Below are 13,844 nucleotides of genomic sequence, written 5' to 3' on the forward strand. Positions count from 1 at the left end.
AAGAAAAAACTACTTTATGTGGGATTTAACATATAAGGCAATTTTACATAAAACGTTTCTTTGTGTCACTTAAACCCCTTTTTGTTCTGCCTAATGTCCTCATTATTGCTCATGCGAAACACAACAGAGTGAGGTGAAGGTGGAATACATGCATTAGTCATGTTGCACTGGTGTACATCTGCTAAATTATAAAGGCAGGATAAAAGGAAAAGTCAGATTTTTTGTGACTCAAGTCATAACTGTGGTGCTTCATTATGAATACATTTTCAAGTTTAGTTTTAGGTCAGATATGTAATACATGATCTAAAACTGAAAGGGAAAATGTATTTAGTAATTGGATAAATATCAAATAATGGAGTTCTTAGCTGAAACAAAGCTTGTCTCCCATCAAAAAGTCTATTTGCTCACTACAAAACCCTGTCCCCAGAGAGTGTAACCCGAGCTGTGACCGAGGCGTTGGCCATAGAGTGGCACTAAAGGGGGTTGATACCACTTGGCATGATGCTGGACGACAGCCCTTACTCATTGTCAAAGGGGTTGCTATTCACAATGGAGAAAACGATGAAATGCTGCCATTATAATGGGGACCAAAGGGACCGGTGGCGGCCTGACACCCGATCTCCTCATTGGCTCTGGCTTCCTTCTGTCCCAGTATTTCATATCTGACATATCCACGCACCCTAAAAAAACACTTGATGCTGGAGCAGCGATGGACCTGAAGCTTGGTGTTTGCATGCTCAGACATGGGGAATAAACAGACCATCTTTACAGCACAGCAGCTAGATGCCTATCAGGTTGGTGTCAATCCTGTTTCTTTCTGATTAAGATGAACAGCCTCACTCACTTTAAATGGTGCTTCTCCTTTCAAAACAAGCTACCAGCACCTCAAAAGAGTAACACAACAGTCAGATTGCAAGTCACAACCTCCAAACTTGCTGTTCAGAAAAAGTCTGTCTTTGGATGTTTTACAGTCAATACTTCAGAGGTAATTTGTGGTCCGAAGTTAGTGACAGGATGCATATAGTTAGTGTAATATTTTAAATCAAGATTATCGGTTGCAGCTCTGTTTCAATGTTTAGCCAAATGATTTCCCCATTAGCTGCATTTATTTTTGTCTGGCCCTCTTTTACGGTCTCTGAGTATTGGTGTTGCTGTCTTGTGGGCTGTTAATGGTGGTAGTTATCATTTGACTTTTTTATTTTCTACTGCACACTTTATTTCAGTTTTGCACCTAGACAACCAGTACTGTTAAGATCCCCTGAGCAATATACAGAAAGTAGCAATAAAGTGTTATTTCAATATGCTTTCTGTTTTTATATCAAACCAGTGGTGGAAGTTAACTAAGGACATTTACTCTACTTCGTTACCCTACTGTGGTACTGTCCTTAAGTATTATTTTGAGGCACTTTATCAAGGTGTTTCCATTTGACACTACTTTATACCCATACCTCTTTCTTTTTATTACCTCACTACATTCATTTTATAGCTTTAGTACTACTACTACTTGTTAGATGAAGATTTCACAAAACAATTAGAACAAGAAGTAGTAGAATATTATCTAAATGCCTACATGTTAAAGCATCAATAACTATGAACCAATAAGATAATATAATACAGACATGGGCCATTCTATATTATGTGTACTTTTGATTGAGTTTATTTTGTTGCCAATACTTCCTGAGTAACAATTGAAATGTATGACTTTTACTTTTTTATAGTGTTTCATTGCTAATACTACTTCAGTAAATAGTTCTTCCAACTTGTATAAAACAAGTGATTTAGTTCACTTGAACAGCTGCATCCTACTGCTCTTTGTAATAACTACATATTCCTGCCATACTATGATTGTATTTACAGGACTGTACATATTTTACAAGAAAAGAAATACTCAGGTGAGCAAATTATTTCACTGACATCAAGTCCATTGCTGGTGTGACATGCATGACACAGCTGAATTTGGTTCTATTCTGCACAATACTACACTGTAACTCTAAACTGCAGTATCAGGAGGCCTGCCCTACTGTGGGGAAGGCTGCCATTAAGAACACATAGTATTTAAAATCTTGCATTTACTGTAGTGAAACTTCAGTGTTTTCAGAGTAAACCACAATAGAAAGAGAGAGGAATAGAGTTTGCATGTCAAGAGTAGTAGTTTTCTACCTTAAACGTTCTTAATTGTCACTCTAAATACACAACTATGGTAGATATCTTGTAATTTAATATTGAAAGTATTTTTTTAAACCTTCCATAGACTGTTTGACCGCTATCGGGATTTGGCACCGCAACTAGTTCCCCTTGACTACACCAGCCACCCAGATGTGAAGTTGCCGTATGAGCTGATTGGCAGCATGCCAGAGCTAAAGGTAGACCCACGGTCCCACACACACCATGCAGACCCGCTTTCTCCCTGTGTTCCCAATCTATAATTAATGGCCAACTAATCGACAGAATTCTTTGAAACGTTATATGTTACCGGACTCTTTAAACTTGAAGAATGTCGGTGAGTCCCTCAGGGCACACTTGTTGGAAATGGGTCAATTGTATGCCTCTTTACACAATGACAGCAAGGTAAACAGGTGGTTTAACACGCTGGTCACTGGCATGTCCTGCGAAAAGGGATAGATAGATTATACTTTCCCTCGTAGTCTTTTATTGTTTAAGGGTTTAGAGCCTACTTGAATTCTTATCAAGAGAAATGTAAATTGAACAAACACAGCATCTCAGAGAACTTAACAGCCAACAAGCACCAGTTCATAGTTCTGTATGCTTAAATGCACTGAATTGTTTTATTATTGTTTATTAGAAGTACTGGTGTCCCCTCTGTCCAGGACAACCCATTTCGTCAGAGGATCGCTGAGGTTTTCTCTGAGGACGGAGAGGGAAATATGACACTGGATGACTTCTTAGACATGTTTTCAGTCCTGAGTGAGATGGCTCCGCGTGACCTCAAGGCCTTCTATGCTTTCAAAATTTATGGTAAAATATCTGAAGAAGTGGTGCTATTTAAAAAAAGAAATCGTATCCAGAACTTCCAATTTTTACTTCAGACAGATTCTTCTACTGTGTATGTAATATTATTAATAATATTATTCACAATATGTAGAAAGGTGAGGTGGTAACACAAACTGAGCTTCAGCATTTGATGACAGAAATTAGCATAAAACGTCATAATTGCATCAAATAAGGACATATTTTCACATTTTGTACAGTGTAACGTACAGTATGTTATCCTGGCTACTCTGTAATACTGTTAAAGTCCAATGGCAGAAATCCAAATAGATTTATTTAGAATTACGGCAGGGTAACACTGTGTGAAAAGTAATGCCAACACCAATCACAGATATGGTGCGTATGAATTTCTACAGAATTTAACCTGATGGGGTCAAACTAACATAATGCATTATTTTCTGTATAGGAATTACTTCAAAATCCTGCGAGGAAAACCAATGAAATTAGGAGAAGTCATAAAGTATAATGGTGATAAAACAATGTTAAGTACTTTTCTTTCACTATTAAAGAGGACCTCTCCAGGACCCCAAACAGAAGATTAGGGTAACATGTAACCAGTGTAAGTAAAGAAGAGCCCTGATACATAGGCCTTTGTGCAACAAAATCATTTAATCCCTCTAATACATTTTAAACCATGGAGCATAAATTTAAAAGCAGAAACACGGAAATTTGAAATTTGAATTTTGTATGTTGCACATGAAAAGAAGGCATGGTGAAGGGTTTTGGAGCTGTAAGCATGACGGGTGGTGTGCGGAATGTTATAAATGATTAACCAGCCCATTCTAGAGGCAACAAGCTTGTCAAAGCCCATTTTGTGCTCAGCACTAGTGTCCCCACTAATTAATAAACGCTGACAGATGAAGAAGTTACATACACATCGCCATGGTCATGGGTCAAGGAAACGTTTCATTAATGATTCAGACCGACAGAGGCGGAAAAACAAGGAAGGTGGAATACTGTAAAAGCATGGTTGTATAATGATGAGCAAGACTGATGCAGTCCCATGATCTCAGATAACATGAAGTTATCTCTCTAATGAAGTAAATGCATCAAGATATTTGTTTATTAACATGATACTAACATTACAGTTGCCACCTTGACAATAATATAATGAATATGGGAAAGACTAACACTTTATTCATTTTTGTATGACAAGAAGTACAGTTTCAATACGCTGAATAATGTCACAAAATATCAGCTGCAAAAATAAGAATAAATGTGTTTCCCTGATTGTGAATTAGTTCAAAATATATCAAGGAAATCTATATTGGTGCACTAACAATTATCTTCATTATCAATTATTCAAATTGCTTGTTTTGTGCAGCCACTTTAGTCAAAAACACAAATGTATTTAATTTAATATCGTAGAAATCATCAAACACCCATATCTGAGAAGCAGGAAGAAACACATCTGAGGTACTTTCTCTTGAAAAATTGCACTTGATGATAAACTGATGATTAAAATAGCTGCTTGACTAAGCGTTTAGTCAACATTTGTCTTCTATGTACTTCTTTTCAATTTTCTGCAAGATTTCAACAATGATGACTTCATCTGCAAGTCAGACCTTGAGAAGACACTGAACAAACTGACCCGTAATGAGCTGTCAGAAGACGAGGTGAGAATGGTGTCTGAGAAGGTGATAGATGAGGCTGACCTGGACAACGATGGACGTCTGTCACTGGAGGACTTTCAGCACATGATTGTTCGAGCTCCAGACTTCCTCAGGTAGGTCAATGGTAACCATTTACCAAAGGACATAATGAAGGGTGAACCCACCTAAATACAAGGCATAAGAACACATTTTATAGCGTATTATGTATCAATGATTGTACTCTAATGAGCTTACCTACTTTGCCTATCATTACATTTGTTTTTAACCCTAACTTGGAATGAGTAAATCAAACTAGAGCTATTCTAATTTCTGTTCACAGCACCTTCCACATAAGGATATAAAGAAAGGAAGCAATCAGGTGCATTTCTTAATTTAAGCATCACCTAAAGTGGACTTACAATACTGCCGAAAGTCTGGAAAGTTTGGGAATCCTGACATCATAACCAGAAAGCAACTGTCATTTTGTGAATAACTTTAATGTGCATAATTTTGTAAAAATAAACATATGATCATCAGAGATAATCAGACATTGACATTTAGCAACCAGAGTAAATACTATGAGTAACTATGGATAGTCTTGTCTTTAATGGGACCATAACTGCAAACAGATTGGATTTGTACGAACCTTCCTCTACATCCGTTGTACGAACACACTGAGCCCACTTCTTTTTTTACTTTTACGATCGCAGCTGCAGCAATAACACCAATCAGGATTGCAGGTCTATCATCATGTGGTGGCATGAACCAATCCATCTTGACAAGGCTCATTAGTTATGACCATCAACAGTAGATTTTTTGTTTTGTATATAAAAGGGATTCAGTTACACAGACTTTAAAAGAAACAAATGTCAGAATATTCCAGTGGGTCATAGCGGACCAATAAAAGGAGGGCCATTTGTCATTAAAGCAGACAAGCTCCATTGTAAGAGCACCAGGGTCAACTGACAGTATAGTTTCCTGTAACAGCCAGCCAAACAGAAAGCCAACAGAAATAAATGAAGTTTTATAATCTTATTTTATTAAATCAAAAGTACACATATCTACAAATTGTAGATACATTTTCATATGGGTTTAGAAAGTACGGTACAATTTAAGTAGATCTCTTTTTTTCAATGTGATATTTACAATGTTTTTTTTTCACTTCACTTTTCAAAATGTATTAATCTCCCTGTGTACTTCACAATGAATGGAATGAAAATGTCTGTAAAAAGGGATGTACACTGTATTAAATGATTTAAAAAACAAAATCAAAGACTATCATTTCAGCTGTAAATTATGCAGTTTGAGTCCCACAAAAGTCTGCTTCCTTTTTCTGACTTAAAGCTACATTATTAGACAAATGAGAAAAAAAGCACTATCTCCACATTTAAACATCCAGACTCTTCCTACTTAATCTTCCTTCATGCTAAATTCAAATCCTGTTGTTGTAACAATGCCATTTCTACAAACAGAGTCCCGTTTTTGGCTCAGTAGATGACACACACAAAAAAAAAAACATACATTCAACTGTACAGGTCTACAAGTATGTCTGAAAATTACATTACACAAATATGCACAGGTCCAAGATTCACAATGCATAGCTCACCTTTAACAGAACTGAGTATTAGCGGTTAAGACAAATGGCCTTAGTAGTCATGAGGTCCCAAATTATTTAATCTTAGAAAATAAAATAAAATAAGGAAGCAGGCAAGAAAAGCAGATCCTCCCTCAGTATTGTGCATATAGGAGTTTGATTTTCAGACTAGTAACAAATGTAGGAAGGAAACATGAGGAACAGTGAAAATAGATTGAGACTCAATATCAATGTTAAATAGTGAGTCCACGCTTGGATTGCCCAGGTCTAGTTGGCTCAAAATCCTAATAAAATACTGGTTGAATTCAGGTAGTCAGCTTTGATGCATACTGTGCCTCTGGTGCCACCTAGCTGTCAAACTTAAGGGCCACAATCAAACACAAACATTGTTCAGAACACTAGTGCACCTTTTCAGCTTTGGACAAGCCAGCTTTCATTGAAAACCCCCAAAAAAATATCACTTTAAATTCTATATAATCTGCCAGGGCAATAACATAGAAACTTTTTTCCTTCATATATATGTGTCATATACACACACACACACATTTATTTTAGGCAGGGTACAAAATTAGCACCATCCACTAGCCAAATACTGGTAAAAAGATGCAAGTGGCTAACAAATGGTCACCTATTGAATGGCTGGTAAAATCTAAGCAGTCACTAGCCATTTGGCCAGTAGAAAAAACAAGTTATTTTGCACGCTGACATAAGGGCAATGTTTTTAGTGAACTAATACCAGGACAGCAGATCACTAGCAGTAAAATAGCGAAGGAGATCAAGTCATTATTTATAAGTAGGAGTAGTAAAACATTTTCAGGAATTATACCCATTATGTAACAAAGACTCAAAACATTTTTTAACTAAGTAATTGTATTGCAAAACTATCACTTGGCACAGACTACACAAAACACGAGTTACTGGTAAAGTGCAAGGAGAGCTGCATGGATAGCAGGAGCAGGGGCTTACAGTGCGAAACTTCCAGAGTGATTTTAACTGCTGATCAAATAACCAGAGACATCATTTAGCTTGACTGTGAATCAGAGCTGCTACAAAACCTTGAAACAATTTATAGATTAATCAAGAAATTAAGTGGCCAAACAAATGACAATAAAAACAAGTGTTAAATGCAGTCCTATCTAATAACACTGTACGCAATTTTGGAGAATTGTTTATATTATACAGCATGTACATCCTGATACTTTCCTTAAAAGGTATACTTACACATGGGTAACAACAATGTTCTGCTGATTATTTAACAGCAGAACTTTAACTAAAAAGACAGATCTGGATTGTATTTTTAGATTTTGTGTTGCCAAACGGCACCTGAAAGTTATTGCCAAAAAAGGTTAAAGAGAGTTGGTGGCAGTGTGTAACGATCAAGGCAGGATGAAGCACGCATTTTAAGTTGCATCAAATAGTTGTGAAGGACTACATGCAAACCAAAGAGCAGAACTCAAATAGAAACTTTTTCAATCTAATTCCTCTCTGGTCCTTGACTGCCTGATGCGTGATATGATTATCAATGGCTGAAATGAAAATGAAAGCCTGAGCGATTCTGTTCACTGGAGTTCAAGCCGATCAGTCTCTGGTTGACCTGTATCACTTAAAAAGGGAAAGGGCACTAATAAAATAGACCTAAATATCACATTTTGTATTTGCAATGCCAAAATCATTTTTTTTGGGTCATCATTGGTTGGGCTAGCGGCTGCATGAACTATGTGTAACAGAAGTAAGAGCCTGTCTTTTGTGTGATGAGTAACATCTGGACAATATTCTTGGTGGAGTCCTCAAACAGTTGAGCGCTCTGACCTATGAAAACAACAGATCAGAAGAGATGCACCATTGGAAGTTTTCAGAAGATGAGAAGTCGTCTGCTTACTGGAAATATAATGGTTTGTGTGGACTGGAAGGACAGGCAATGGATAGGTAGAAAGAAGGAAGTGCTAAGAGCAAGCACAGTCCATTTTTGTCCAGCCAGCTGGCAGCCAGTATCAAAGGCCTTGGTCCTCAGAGTAGGCTACAGCGGAAGAAGCTTGTCTTTTTCTGAGGCTCGGAGATCTTGACTCCGTGACTACTCCCCTGCGGCATGTTGCCCTCCTGCAAAATGACAAATAAATAGGTCACTGCTGTCATGTAGAATGGCTGGCTCAGTGGTTGCTCTCATATGGTTCATGAACTTTCTTTGCACAAATCCTCATGCACTAGCAGCAACCAGAGGAACACTGATGTTGATTGTAAAAACATGTTTTACATAATAAAGTATCTAAGAGCTGCTGAACAGTAAGTATAGCATTTATCTATTTTTTCACATTGCAAAAAATACATATTATCAGAGTTCTTCTCACCAATTTTGTGTCCATTTTTGATTTGATGTCTCTGGCAAGTGTCAAAAATGCCTGTAAACATGAAAAAACACACATAGTCACAATGATGTCTCAATGATGAAATGTGATCAGATAAGCATATTATAACTAAAGGAAAATTGGCTACTTGCATTTTCCACGTTGATGTTGGCCTTTGCACTGGTCTCCATGAATTTGATTCCATACTCTAATGCAAGCTGAAAGGAAATCAGAGAAAATTACATCACTTTACATTTTTACCAATTCTGCCAACTTGTTAGCAGCGCCAATGTTAGAATTTATTATCAAATATAACCCAATGACAATATTAATTTTTAACTTTGAATTTCTCACCTTCTCCCCTCTGTCTTTGGACACCTGCCGCTTGTCGTTGATGTCACACTTGTTGCCAAGGACCATCTTCTCAACATCAGATGATGCATGCTTGAATTTAATTTAATTTGAGAAATTAAATACAAAGCTCTACATGTTGCCATTTGGATATTTTACAAAGTAGCAAGCACATGAAAGAGGGCATATATGAGCCAGTAAATACCTCTTCTATGTTCCTTATCCAGTTCTTGATATTCTCAAAAGACTTCTCGTTGGTGATGTCGTAGACAAGCATGATACCCTGTAAAAAAAAAACAAATGTGTTCAGATTAACAGAGTTTATTAGCTGTGGCTTCCTAGGAAAGTGGATTTATGATACATTTGTCTGACAGTGGGTATTTATCATGTGAAGATATGCACCATTGCTCCTCTGTAGTAGGCTGTTGTGATTGTTCGGAAGCGCTCCTGTCCAGCTGTATCCCTAAGAAAAACAAAAAAAGCATAAAAATAAACAGGAATCATGACATCTCATTAATTTAACAATAAATAGGAAATACCAACACTTTTAAGGTCAATTGTTGTTAAGCATGGGAGCTATGTATTAAGGTTAGTTCATCTTAAATGGACCTTTCTTCCCCAACACACACACACATATGTATATATATAAATATATAATAGTTCAATGTAAATGGTGGCATTATATTTAATTTATTTTCTATAAACCCGTGTTTTGGTAGCTGAAGACAAACTACATAAAAAGACTACAATAAATTCAGGAAAAATACAATTAAGAAGTGTACATTCAATTTTAAAACAAGTAAACGACATTTAGGGCCGAAAATTCCCATGTTCAGCCAAAAATTGACAAAACACGGCCAGTGTGTCACACGCTCTACATTAAAGGAATTGAAGTACGGCACACTTACCATATCTGTAACTTTATCTTCTTGCCGTCAAGCTCTATTGTCCTGATCTTGAAATCAATGCCTGGAGAGATGAGGAAGGATCATGCATGTAAATTATAACGTTAGCTTACTAGCTTAGCTTGTGTACCTCTCAAACATTGTCTACACTGATGGGTTACAACAAACGGCGGCTCGGCTTCAAGTCAAGTCATATGACAGTAATATTTGCATGAAAGAACAACTGCGCTTGTCAACTTAAATTGACAGACTACAGCGTGCTACATATCAGGTTTCCGGTATCTAGACCGGAATGTAGACGGCACCTAACGGTAATGGCTGACCAGAACGTAGACGGCACCTACCGGTAATGGCTAACGCTAACCGCAAAGGAGCCACCCGGCATGAATATAGCTAACTAATACAACACAAACATTTCTGCGCATACATTAGCATCATAGAAAAAAACACAGTTAACAGTTCTTCCCCTTGTACTCTCTATTAACGAGATACTTATATGTGCGACCTTCAAAAGAATAACACACTATACATGACAAAGAGAAACTACTTCCACTCGTAAATGTAGCATGAGCAGCATTGCAGCAAGTAGACCGAGCCTCTGAGACAGACCATTGGCGTATGTAAACAGACAGAAAGACACAGTTTACATCACCACAGTACCTATAGTTGAGATAAACGTTGAGTTGAAGGCGTCTTCTGAAAACCTGAAGAGGACACAGGTCTTCCCGACACCAGAGTCGCCGATTAACAGTAATTTAAACAAATAGTCGTATGTCTTCGCCATACTTGATATGATATTATTGCGGAAATCCCGCCCGGCGAAGCAGCTATCTGAATATGCTGAAGTGTCGCCCCCTGCTGGCTTGGAATTCAATTGTTTAGGTATATCCAACTTAGACCACAGACAGTTAAAGCTATATAGAAGACTGAGAGGGCGTTCGGCGTTCAGCTAGTGTCTATGGCGTTAACTTAGCGTTACTGCATGGACCGTGGTCTGCACATAGACAGTTGGGTCTGCACAGCGCAGAAGCATAAAACTGGATGTATGCTGCATTCACGTGCTCCTCGGATGATCGCGTCTTCCAAGTTGGGAAGTCAGTCTTCCAAGTAGCCAAACCATCTTCGATGTACCACTGTGCAATTCGGGTCAGTGAGGGGCTTCTCCGTTCTTCCGACTTTGATGTGTTTATGAGCTTTAAGTCGTAATGTGGAAACAACATGAACGCTACAAAGAAGATGTGATGTATTGTATTACTCAGAACGAACAACACGTTGACAGCTTTTTACAACAGTTATGTCCAGATTGACGCTTAAGCCTAGATATTATTCTAGTCAGTTTGTATTTGTGAATTAATAAAAAGTTATAATCAACCCAACATTTGCTTTCGTTTAACATATTACTGTGTAAGATGACTTTTAACCTGTTGGTCCAACTTAAGGGGCATGCACATGAATTTTCCCAGACAGGAAATTATTTTTCCGACAGAACTTGAATGCAGCATAACTATATGTATAATAAAATATGACTAGCCGTCTCTTTCTGGATTGTTGATTTCTTTAATGTAACCAAGACCATCAGACAGAATTATGTTGACTTTACCTTTTTCAAGGTTAAAGTTGCCTGATGGCTTTGGAAAAACCTGCCTGAGAACCTCCATCTTAAGAACGCTCATCTTTTTCATATTCATAAAGCTTTTCTAATACACTTTGGCTCTAAATTTAGTCATCTTTATCTGTTTTATTGTTTGTAGGAGTTTCTTTAAATCCTCTTGAGCACTGAAGGTTGAATCCAGTAAACCAGTTTGAATGTTGAGTTTATCACAGCTCGTTAAAGGAAGCTGCTGCTGGAGGAGTCAACTTAAAGAGAGCTCTTCCTCTTTTTGAGTTGAGCAGGATGTTAATCAGCCTCAGACAAGAAGTCACTGGCATGTGGCAAGAAATCCTCATTGGAAATCCCATCTGAGGAAGAAAGTCACGCATTGTGTTGTTCCAGTAAAGCTGGTTACACACAATAAGCATGAGTTCATTCAGTAGTCACAGTGTTTTCTTGGATGCATAATCTAACCTGTGCTGGTAAACAAAGATTCTCATTATTTGCGAAATCAAAATTACTACCAGAAAAAACACCTCTGTTTCATATTTCCTGAATGTTTTTCTCACAATAGAAATGAGATTTACTTTTATTGTCATTCTTGAGTTTGGAGACATAGGGACCTCAGGGCTACGGATCCGTTACCTGCAGTAAGTGTAGTGATGGGAGAAGGAAGCCGATAGCATCAATGATGTAAGTATTTACCTCCATTGGTGTTTTCTGTAATTAAAGGGTTGGCCTTTACAAAACGCTGTGATCACTAATCACTTCTACTACACACAACTACTGTTGTCCCCGGGGGGCCTTTCATATCTTCCATACTGGTCTACAATTTTAAGGGACTTGGACTTGTTACATTATACTTTTCAGAGGTAGCCTACAATGTGCTTTTACTTACATTTATTATGCAACTGTGGTTAGTTGTTACTGTGCAGACTAAGATTTTACTTGCAAAACATTATGTACAAAATGATTGAATAACTAGATTAAAATGCTGCTTACATGATAATGCACATATTACTAATCCAATTATACAATATCACATTCAAATCATAATAGTAGTAACTCATTTAGTTAATTTACACTAATAGTCCACAAAAAAAGTCAAAAAAACAATGTAACATTTAATTTAACATTAACCTTACCTGGTGATTTACGGTCATAGCAGAGCACACATTAACAGCACTCTATGTTAGCACGATAATTGAAGGGTAAGCTTTCTACTGTTAAGGTACCCTAAAGACACACAAACATATGCAACACATATGCATAAACACACACTCAACATAACACAAAGCTCACTTTATCATCATGATCAGTTTTATTTGTGCTCAGAGTTTGGTCTACAACACAATTTCCAGCACCAAAACTGATTATCATATGGTCCCAAAACCTTTTTTTTCTTTTTTTTTAAAGGAAAAGAAACAAAAGAACCATAAATATATAAAAGGGGGTATGTGTTTAGGAATAATAGTGAAATTACAGAGAATGGATGGCATGTAGAAAATCTTTCACAAAGAAATTAAATTTTTTTTTATTGGTTTGATCATAACGCCATTTTACAAGCTATTGAGCTCCTGCAGAGTTTGGTCCAGGACTTGGTGCATTCCTACGTTTTGCTCTTTTTCTTTTGATAGGTTCTCTGAAATAAAAAGTAACAGAAGATATAAAATGCAATGAATATGTCAGTGAACAGATCACATAGGTGAAATAGGTAAACTAATAAAATATGGTTAGAGTAGACATACCAGAAGAAAACCACTTCTGTACAATATAAAATGGAGCCTTTTGATTATGACCCATGCATAAATAAACTTGTCATTACAGCAGCAGAGTTAAGCAGGCTTACGTCAAATGACAGAAGACAGAGTAAAAGAGAAAAATATCTTTATTGAGCTTTCATTTAACAGAAAAAGGAGCAAGAGGCAGTGAGAACAAAGGGAGAAAGGACGAGCTTCCAATCAGGCAAGGAGAGACAAAGGGGAAGTGAAAGCTAAATGCAAGGTCTACATGGTGTTCATATCATTGAGGGCATGATCCAGCTCCTCGCTGATAGCCTTGTATTTCAGCTTCTGAGTGTACAGTTCGTCTGCAGGTCAAAGGGCAGAGACAAAGAGCAGGCGGAGGGCAATGCAGAGTTGTGCAGACCAAGATGGGAAAGCAGGAGGAAAGAGAGAAATCAGATCAAAACGATAAAGATTTGATCAAAGGTTGAGTAAAGAACGTGTAGATCAAGGTTTGAAAAGAAGGATTAAAATGAAGTTTACCTTCTAAGTCATCGATGGTCTTTTCCAGCTTCGCCACGGACCTCTCTGCGAATTCTGCACGGGTTTCCGCCTTTAAAAAGACAACATGTTAATCATCCCGACACATTCCCCTCAGACAATATATACACTCACCGGCCACTTTATTAGGTACACCTGTCCAACTGCTCGTTAACACTTAATTTCTAAGCAGCCA

The 13,844-nt window shown here is 37.4% G+C and overlaps 3 protein-coding genes across 7 annotated transcripts in view; 1 reads left to right on the forward strand and 2 right to left on the reverse strand.

Moving 5' to 3' along the window:
• The first annotated feature begins 743 nt into the window (after positions 1 to 743).
• Positions 744 to 5,518, forward strand: cib3 (calcium and integrin binding family member 3). 2 transcript variants are annotated; one of them, XM_034888323.1, is made up of 6 exons: positions 744 to 794; positions 1,858 to 1,892; positions 2,252 to 2,363; positions 2,829 to 2,976; positions 4,540 to 4,735; positions 4,942 to 5,518. In XM_034888323.1, the coding sequence occupies exons 1-6, from the start codon at positions 744 to 746 to the stop codon at positions 4,961 to 4,963; spliced, it is 564 nt and encodes a 187-aa protein (XP_034744214.1). In that variant the 3' UTR covers positions 4,964 to 5,518. The 2 variants fall into 2 exon arrangements, with proteins under 2 accessions (XP_034744214.1, XP_034744215.1); XM_034888324.1 differs by lacking the exons at positions 1,858 to 1,892; positions 2,252 to 2,363.
• Positions 5,519 to 5,620: 102 nt separating this feature from the next.
• Positions 5,621 to 10,779, reverse strand: LOC117954479 (ras-related protein Rab-8A-like). Its single transcript, XM_034888322.1, has 8 exons — positions 10,454 to 10,779; positions 9,797 to 9,857; positions 9,291 to 9,351; positions 9,094 to 9,171; positions 8,892 to 8,981; positions 8,690 to 8,755; positions 8,541 to 8,591; positions 5,621 to 8,292 (listed from the first exon to the last, which is right to left on the reverse strand). Exons 1-8 carry the CDS (start codon positions 10,575 to 10,577, stop codon positions 8,203 to 8,205), a joined length of 621 nt encoding a protein of 206 aa, XP_034744213.1. The 5' UTR covers positions 10,578 to 10,779; the 3' UTR covers positions 5,621 to 8,202.
• Positions 10,780 to 12,682: 1,903 nt separating this feature from the next.
• LOC117954525 (tropomyosin alpha-3 chain-like) overlaps positions 12,683 to 13,844 on the reverse strand; it is a 9,446-nt gene continuing 8,284 nt past the window's right edge. Inside the window, exons 8-9 of one of the 4 annotated variants that reach the window (XM_034888404.1) lie at positions 13,652 to 13,721; positions 12,683 to 13,026 (exon numbers count right to left, since the gene is read on the reverse strand). In XM_034888404.1, the coding sequence (XP_034744295.1) occupies positions 12,944 to 13,026; positions 13,652 to 13,721 (153 nt within the window). In that variant the 3' untranslated portion in view covers positions 12,683 to 12,943. Of the gene's footprint in view, positions 13,027 to 13,216; positions 13,474 to 13,651; positions 13,722 to 13,844 lie in introns of those variants that run through there. The other 3 variants (XM_034888406.1, XM_034888405.1, XM_034888407.1) reach the window with 3 other exon arrangements.

Source organism: Etheostoma cragini, chromosome 12, assembly GCF_013103735.1.
Source record: "Etheostoma cragini isolate CJK2018 chromosome 12, CSU_Ecrag_1.0, whole genome shotgun sequence".
NCBI classification, from domain to species: domain Eukaryota; kingdom Metazoa; phylum Chordata; class Actinopteri; order Perciformes; family Percidae; genus Etheostoma; species Etheostoma cragini.

Bases quoted from the DNA above. Each gene is read 5' to 3' on its own strand.
- cib3 (XM_034888323.1), top strand. From the start codon at position 744: ATGGGGAATAAACAGACCATCTTTACAGCACAGCAGCTAGATGCCTAT. The intron at 795-1,857 runs GTTGGTGTCAAT...TTGTATTTACAG, and splicing joins AGCAGCTAGATGCCTATCAG to GACTGTACATATTTTACAAG. The intron at 4,736-4,941 runs GTAGGTCAATGG...TTCTGTTCACAG, and splicing joins CGAGCTCCAGACTTCCTCAG to CACCTTCCACATAAGGATAT.
- LOC117954479 (XM_034888322.1), bottom strand. From the start codon at position 10,577: ATGGCGAAGACATACGACTATTTGTTTAAATTACTGTTAATCGGCGAC. The intron at 8,982-9,093 runs GTATTTACTGGC...ATTAAATTCAAG, and splicing joins GGATAAGGAACATAGAAGAG to CATGCATCATCTGATGTTGA. The intron at 8,293-8,540 runs GTGAGAAGAACT...GTCATTTTGCAG, and splicing joins CAAAAATGGACACAAAATTG to GAGGGCAACATGCCGCAGGG.